The 8667-nt window shown below is 32.3% G+C and overlaps 1 protein-coding gene across 2 annotated transcripts; it reads right to left on the bottom strand.

The window, feature by feature from the left end:
* Positions 1 to 1200: 1200 nt before the first annotated feature.
* Positions 1201 to 5881, bottom strand: LOC117170550 (speckle-type POZ protein-like). Of its 2 annotated transcripts, none has more exons than XM_033357366.1 (2): positions 5731 to 5881; positions 1201 to 2223 (listed from the first exon to the last, which is right to left on the bottom strand). In XM_033357366.1, the coding sequence occupies exons 1-2, from the start codon at positions 5744 to 5746 to the stop codon at positions 1244 to 1246; spliced, it is 996 nt and encodes a 331-aa protein (XP_033213257.1). In that variant the 5' UTR covers positions 5747 to 5881; the 3' UTR covers positions 1201 to 1243. The 2 variants fall into 2 exon arrangements, with proteins under 2 accessions (XP_033213257.1, XP_033213264.1); XM_033357373.1 differs by lacking the exon at positions 5731 to 5881 and adding an exon at positions 5088 to 5178.
* Positions 5882 to 8667: the final 2786 nt, after the last annotated feature.

Raw genomic sequence — 8667 nt, 5'->3', positions numbered from 1 at the left:
AAAGAGGGAGCTCTTCTTAATATTTTGACACCAAAATCATATCGATACACCTTACCGACTGCGAGTAAAGCCACCCACGCTTTAACTTGACAGACTGTATATTGTAATTCATGCGATATCGTTTTGTCAGTGAACTGATTATTAATATGAAAAAAAATTCTTAAAAAAAAACATCAAAATTCCTGTACTAACCTCTTAATATTAGAATATCGTTTTTGAATTTTGGAGAGGAATCCAGAGTTTTTTTGATTTTTCGTTCAAACGCTTAGATTTATATAATAATTGCCAAATGATCAAATCCATTGATATAGGAAAGTTCAGGATTGTGATATAAATGGTAAAAAGTACATTTTATTAAGTGCAATTTTAAAATAGGGAAAGAGATATTCGAAAGCGAGAAATAAAAGCAGTATACAAATTTTTCAGTAAAACCTGTGAAATAAAATATTTAAAATCCAAATTTGTGTAAAAAGTTTCAAATATAAGAACAATAATTTGTCGATAATTTTAAACAGAAATCTCTAAAATTGATGATAAACTATTGCAATATACATATAAGTTTTAATCAAATTTTGATCAATACACGTATTTTAATAATATATGCAAGAAAATGTATTAAAATGTACATCAAAATAAAAACTAAAATATTGCAATGCTAACTAAATTGTTTGTACCAAGTTCGGCAAGAAATTAATGCTAGAACCTTTTCATGGGATTCCACTTGGGTTCTTCAATGGGAGCTCGTTCCAAAAAAGTATTATTGTCACTTCTTCCCAGAAGCTCATATTGGGATAAATCGCGGTCTCCTCTCCAGAAGAGTGCCACTTGGGTAACCATTTACAGATTTGGTATCCAAGGTTCCTGTCAAAGAACCAACGTGGTGTCACTCAACTTCCATGTAACAAAAAAGTACCTAAACTTGGGAGATTTGGTTTTCTGAAGTTTTCCTCTCCCTCGGCCAAATTTAATACTAGCAATAAATATTACGCTATATGTTGAAGATATTCTTTTTTTCAGAATAATAAAATTTATGATTTCAAATGCACGCATATAAATTAAATTCTAAAATCATTATGAAACATAAACTGACATTATATCTGGAAATACAACCGAGTTTATGTCTCTGATTGCATTAAGACTATAATAAAATAATATTTATAGGGACAAAATACACGATATCCTTCACATAAAATGCACTGCTCTAGTGACATAAGTATTTTTTTATTTCAATTAAAACTTTTAGTTACTTTAAACAAATTTTATTAAACAATTCCACCGAAACTTTTGGATGCGCTTCTACTAAACTTTCGAATCCATTTATTTTAACAAACTCTTGGATATGCTTTTTGATAAATACGAAGCAGTAGTTCTTTAAAAAAGCTGCATTATAATCTGCACTCAGCTTAAGATAATCCACAACATTGGGAACCATCAATTTCGTGGTAAGGAGTTTCTCGCAAGTAAATTTAAGATCTTCCACTTTATATCTATTGGCGGCTTTTAGAATTTCTTCAGGATGATATTCCAGATTTTCAACTTTTCCCGTGTACATATACCGCAATAATTCATTGAATATCTTCGGATCCATATCTTTGATTTCCACTAGATCAGACAGGGACTCTTTCATGTTTTGAGAGAACATCTTGCAAAATACTGGACTGTTAGCTGATAGAATCAATTTATGAGCCGAATATTTTTCTCCTCCAACCAGAATTTTTACATCACTGAATTTCTCATTACCCATAAATGGTGCGTAAATGGATTTGTCCTTCGTTTCCAATGCGTCACATTCGGTAACTTCACATACAATTGTCGCGATTCCTTTGTTTACACAATCAGTGAGTCGACTTAGCAAATAATCATTAAAGTCTACGAAGGATTCCGTTTCTTCATTCGTTATTTTGGTATCAATCAAAAGCCTTTCAGTTTTTGAGCCTAAGATGGAGATAGTGATTTTTTTGTTCTGTGGAATTTTTTTGCTTTTACAGCAATACAATGTCATTGCGAAAAAGAATTCTACTACTTCATCAGCATATTCTCTAATATATTTTTTATGTTTGCTTATAAGCAGTCGATACTTAAATGCATCATCTTTTCCTAGAAATATTGGCGACTCATATAATTTTCCAGTTTCCGTAAGTTCATCAAAATCTATGATCCAAGTATATTTCAATTCATTGTTAGCATCCGCCATTTTGACTCCAGAAATAAAATAGGTTCTTTCTGAAATTATAAAGATGTTTTTTTTTATTCTATAAATAACCTGAGATAAGAAAAAAAAATAAAAGACATTTTTCATCTGTCAATGTTTCAAATGTTTTTACAAATTTCGGTAATGGACCTATCTATAGAGATCCTCAGAGAGAGCTGAGAAACAATCTAAGGCAAGTTTGTATAGAGTTGTTCCTGTGCATTACGATTATTTCGAAGTCAGAAGTGAATTTTTTCCCCAACTTTCTCTAAAAGAGAATCTCTAGCCCCAAAAGGAGGAAAGAAACGATTGAACAATTATTAGTGAATTAGACTATTTAAGAATGTCAGATTGAAACAGGTATTTCGTGCGCGATTTGAAAAGTTAAAAATTAAAATCCTATCTGAAACTAGTACAAAATTAATTCGGAAATTCGAATATATTACAGTTCATGTCTACATTGAACTTGATTGACGTTAGAACTGGGGTTAAGATTTGAAAAGGTCAAATTAAAAATCTGTACTGAGACCAATTCGAAATGAACTGATGGTGTTCAAATTGAGCCAGATTGACGCAGGAACTTAATATACGATTTGAAAAGTTCAATTTGGAAATCCTAAATGGAACCAATTCAAAATGAACTCGTAAATTCTAATAGAATACAGATGGTGTATTTTGAAATTAAACAAGATTGAAGTAAGTTTTTCATGAGAAATTTGAAAAGTTCAATTTGGAAATCGGAATTAATGCCGTTTAAAAATGAACATGGAAATCGGAATACATAGATTGCAGTCTAGTATTGTTCAGATTGAACAGAATTAGCTTTCTATGAAGTAATATTTTTCAATTCAGCATCCGAGTTGAAACTTACTTAACATAACTGATTTAAATGATTTTACTCTGTTAAATCTGATTCATACGACGTAAATGAGCCACAGATAACAAAGTTTGCGCAAAGTGTAACGCATGTGCGTCGCACGCGTGACGATTTTCTTGTATTGCGTGCATACAGAGAATTACGCATAAAAATATATTTGATGTTTATGCTAAAATAAAGTTGGAAATACTTTTTAAAGGAAATATTCTTTTAAAACTAGATATAACATTCAGCAAATAACTTAAGAATTCAAAAAGTTGTGCACATGGAAAACCTTAATTGTTTGCTACCTTAAAATTTAAACATAAAATATTTAAAGATTTTATTAGATCTACAAATTAATTCGATGCCTTTATTTTACTGCCATATAACTCTTGGTCTAACTTGAATTATATTCCGTCCTAAGGTAGTTTTAAAGGGCGAACTATAAGCTGAAAAGCACAATATAATAAGTGGCGGCCCTACGGACTTAACCTAAAAAATCATTATTCAAGATAAAGTTGTCCGACAAGGAGCAACAAAGACACTGCATGCTTTTTGTATTGCAATTGAAATATACACATTTTGCGTATCACCACACCTTCTCTGAAGGCTGAGAAAATTATTTCAGTCGCCTTAACTGCATAGATAAAGTCCGCAAGGCCACCACCTATTATATTGTGCTTTAAAGCTTAAGATTCGCGCTTCAGGTCTACTTCAGAGCGGGAAAGAATTCCAGTTAGACCAAGAGTTACAAGACAAAGTAAAGGCACCGAATTAATTTGTAGATCTAATGTTTTAATAAAGAATTACGTAGATGCATCTTTATTTAATTATAATATTAAGATTTAATATTTTTTTATTATTTAAAATGCGTGTGTTCTTGAAAAATAAACTTCAAGAAAGACATAATTTGAAGCCTCTTTTCATTTATTATACTGTTTCATAAGATATTTGTTTCAAATTTTATAAAGGTCATAAAAATTGGTTTGAAAAAAACGTTAAAAAACATGTGTTTTAAATTTAAAATAAATTATTAACAATGTAGACATATTACAATATTAATTGTAATTATTTTATTAAAAATGCGCCTTTCATGAAGTGCAACGCATATGCCTCCCACGTAAGTACCTGTCCCAAAGTGCGACGCCTATGCTTTGAACCATGTGCCTCTCGCCGAGAGCAACGAATTCGTCTCGCACCCCGTACACACTGCGTGACTCACACGCTGCGCGTCGTGCGGGTAACGTGCACCGCACGATTGTTTGCCACACAAAGTAATGATAAGGAGAAGAAACTGTGTGCTACGAAAGCATGGCAACTTTCTCGGAATAGATGTCCTGACTTCTAAGGGAAATATCTGCGAGAGCCACGACGATGCACAAAGTACTCTCGCCAGAGCCGAAAGAATAACCGGCTATTTCAGCGCTGAATTTGAATGACAAAATACTTTGAAATTAAGATGTTATCAAAGTCATGTATTTTAAAAAATCGGAATCTTACATGAAGGTTACAGTGATATTCACAAAACTACATACTTATAAAAATGTTCTGTAACAATTATTATTATGTGCTTACTCTCTTCTTAAAATAATATACATTAACATCTTTGACCAATTTCAAAATGCTGTTTCGAATTGAAATTTTCAAATTGAATGCATCAAATTTATAGAATTTTAATGTCAAAACTTAAAACTCGCATGGTTTTAAATTGTAAAATGCCCAAATTAAAAACTCTTTACTTTAAAATGTTTAAAATTCAAAGTTCTACATTTTTTAAGAATTACAATATTAATGATACCGGGTCCACGTTCCCACCAGCCTTGTATCTCTCATTCTTGTTTTTTTAAATCTTGCATCCTCGAATAACACACATTATCTACAAAATTATTACAATGAATATTATTAATATTATGAAAATTAAAGAACTGCAATCGTCACCACTTAACCTATAAATAACTTTTGTTTAACTTAAAAAAAACCCTTTTGTAAGTTAATATGCAAGCTTACTCAGAATAAAATTATGCATTAAATACTTACGGCTTCGAAATATTTGTATCTTTTTCAAAATTATCAACAATGAAAAAATAGTACATAACACGGCACGAAAAGAACTTTTGCTTTGCCTCACATTTAAATGATAATAGTCATGACACTCGTCTCTCGGCACTATCGAATCTCGCAGATATTCCACTCATAAGTTGGAAAATCTCCCCCCCCCCCCATATATTCCGAAAAAGTTGCCATGCGTTTCCACCGCGAATGCATTAGCGTGTTTTCTCCTTACTATTACATCTCTGCTATTACTTCGTGGTTTGCCAAATAATTTTGTACATGGCGCGTGCGCAACTCCGTTTGGCCTTTAGCATTTCTTTAATTTCAGCAGTCATATTTGAAACATTGAAATGTTTCACGAGACACCCAATATTTGATCAAACTTTTTCTCGGGCCAGAGTTTCATGAAACTTTACGTACTAAGCCTTTCTCCTTTATAAATGGAAATGTGTATATGCATAGCAAAAACTTGTTCAATTTAATTATTTTAGCGTATACACACTTATCTTTAAAAAGAAGTACCTATTTGTAATTAAAAAATATGTAATGCTATAGTATTTATTGAATGAAATGAGTAGCGGAATTTTGAGGTTAGGGCTTCAGTAATCTAACAGCCTTAAATGCTTACCTGTGTGTTCTGACATCAATATTTCAAAACTAAATGGAACATATGAAAATTTACAGATATTTGTCGCTGCACTTTTTTGTTTGACGACTTACGAGCTCCTGTCTGCAGAACACTGCAGAATGATTGCAATTTTTTCATTGCAACAGTAGGGGGCCATTGAAGTATTACGTAAGCACTCTGTGGAATAGGAAGGGGGGGCTGAAATCTTACCAGTGTTAATTTAACATGAATCTTCAGTTTTTAAATGTCCGGGACACTATCCGGCAATTTTTAGAATTCGCCGCGTTGTCTCATTCTGAAAAAACTAAATATTACGTAAGATTTTGCCAGGTCTACAAAAAAGTTTAAAGCCTTTAAATTTGGTCGCTATGAGCAAACGAGATGTATACGTTTCACATTTGAATGCACTTGAGCTTAGGATAAAGGTGTTGTTCAGTGCGGCAAACTTCAGGGATCTTCAGCCAGGGGAAAGTTTGTCCCAAATACTCATTTGCAAGATTTCTCGTTTCCACTACTGCGCCCCCTCACTCAGCACGGAAAAATTCCGTCACCACTCTTACAGCTGAGTAAAGGGTCGTTGTGATGGAAATGAAACATGTGGCAAATGGGTATGTGCGGCCAAATTTCCTTTTGCTGAAGAGCCCTGGCACACGTAAATGCGAAAGGGACGAAAGAGAGTATACGCATGCGTCAAGTCTGGAATAGTATAATTTCAGGACTCTTTAACTCCTATCGGTTAAAAGCAGTGTCGGGTAAATTAATTTTCTGAGTAAGTAGTTAAAGTTATGTTACTTGCCGGAAAAAGGTAACTAATTACAGTTACACTTGTAATTGTAACCAGTACAGTTACTAGATAAAATATCTTCAACTTACCTAAAATAGTATATTGTGCTGCAAGTGCGGAAAGTAGGCAGTTCCACGCGAGTGTGAAGTTAGTTGTACGAGCCAGAGACGAGTCGAAGGGGAGTTGTAGGCGACCCAAAGACGAGCCGGAAACGACCCGAAGATAAGCCGATGGCAAGTACTGTAAACTTCACAAGAATTTCAACTGCCTACTTTTAGCTCCTGTAGTACACGATATTTTTTTAACAAATGCGGGAAATTTTCGCTTTGAGAAACAATAAAAACCAATTTTTTTAAGAATTATGATAATATTGGGAAATTTATGATAAAATTACAAAAATTACCTAAAAATTCCAGATATTTTTGGTAAATTTATAAATACCAAAACTTTATAGAAATTTAGTAAGGCTCTATGAAGGAGAGTACTATGGTCCGCCATGTTTATTCCATTTTCATGTTCTAATTGGCTTATTATGAATATTCCTAAATGTTTAAATAAACTAAACTTGTTAACAAAAAATTCTTCACTGATTTGATGTATTTTTTATTAATAGAGAAGCTAAAATGCGTTATTACCTTATTCTAACTTCTTTCTTTTGAGGAAAATTTGACAAGAAATAAAAAATAATTGTTCTTTAGAAGATCTACATACATGTACTACCTACCTACATACATGGCAAAGATTAAACGCCAAAGAGTAGGAGTTAATACGTGTACACTATGTCGCGAAATTGTTTTACTTCGACGATGCAGTTACATCATACGTTTGGTGCAAAGCTCGTATTTTCTCGCAGCGGAGCCCAATATACATTTCATAATAACATAAAGGATTATCAAGAATAATCATCAGTATTTACCGTTTTGTTCGGGCATTAAGTGTACTCGAGAACCCATTTGCCCAGCTGATGGAATAAACATGGCGCACCATAGTACCTTCCTATTTAGAGCTCTAAATTTAGTGTATCAGAAGCTTTTTGGAAGAAATTCTAAAATTTCTTTAAATTTCTGAAAATTTATGAATAATTTGATAAATTTTCTAAAATTGATGAAAAATTGGCTAAATTTCCAAAATTTTCAGAAATTTTTGAAAAATTGGCAAATTACCGATAATTCCAGATATCTAAAAGTTTCCAAAGTTTTCAGAAACTTATCAGTCATTTATGGTAACTTATCACTTCGAGTATGTCCAATAACTATTCACTACTCACAGTATCCCAAGCGTCAAATCATAATGATGTGAAGTTATGATTCCGACAACAATAAGATATATGTTACGAATAAAATTGTTCAAATTCAATTATATATAGACATGTCGCACAGAATATCCTGCAATATCAGATTCCGAACGAGTTTTGTTTTTCTTAATTATTAAGCAGGATCGCCAAAAGAATTAGTTTTTTTTTACTTTATTTTCATCAGCCATTAAATAGTATATTATGCACCTAGGGGGTGAAGAGGGATTCCTCCTTGGCGCATGTGATATTTTTTATAACAAATGGAAGATTTCAGACATTTCTCGAATTACAGCCATGATTTCAGCCCATATTAGATTTCCAATAAAGAAAGCATGATTTACAATAATTTTAAAGGTACCTTATGGTAACTTACCATAAATTATCAAAAATTTTATTTTTTGTTTTTTTAGAAATTTTCAACATTTTTGGAAATTTATGACATTTTTGGTTATTTATGGTAATATTATAGGTAATTTATGTTAAATTGAGATAAATGACCAAACATTCAATTTTAAACCTTTCTTTTAATTTCCGGAGATTTATGAAATTTTTGGTAAGATTACAGGTAATTTATGGGTAAATTACCCAAATTTCAATTTGGAAATGTTTATAAATTTCTAGAAATTAAAGGAAATTTACGGTCTTTTATGGTAATGTGACCAGTAATATATGGTAACTTTCCATGAATTACCGCAACATTCTATTATCTGCAACCAAAATCTCCTTAGAGTTTTTACGGTGAGTGGGCTAAGTATTGTAAATTGCAAGCTCATAGATGTATAACTTTCATTAATCAGGAGCTGTCCATAAATCACGTAGCCTCATTTTTGGACTTTTTTTACCCCTCCCTCCCCCCATG

Source organism: Belonocnema kinseyi, chromosome 1 (genome assembly GCF_010883055.1).
Source record: "Belonocnema kinseyi isolate 2016_QV_RU_SX_M_011 chromosome 1, B_treatae_v1, whole genome shotgun sequence".
NCBI classification, from domain to species: Eukaryota; Metazoa; Arthropoda; class Insecta; order Hymenoptera; family Cynipidae; genus Belonocnema; species Belonocnema kinseyi.
This window is presented reverse-complemented; position numbering and strand designations above follow the sequence as displayed.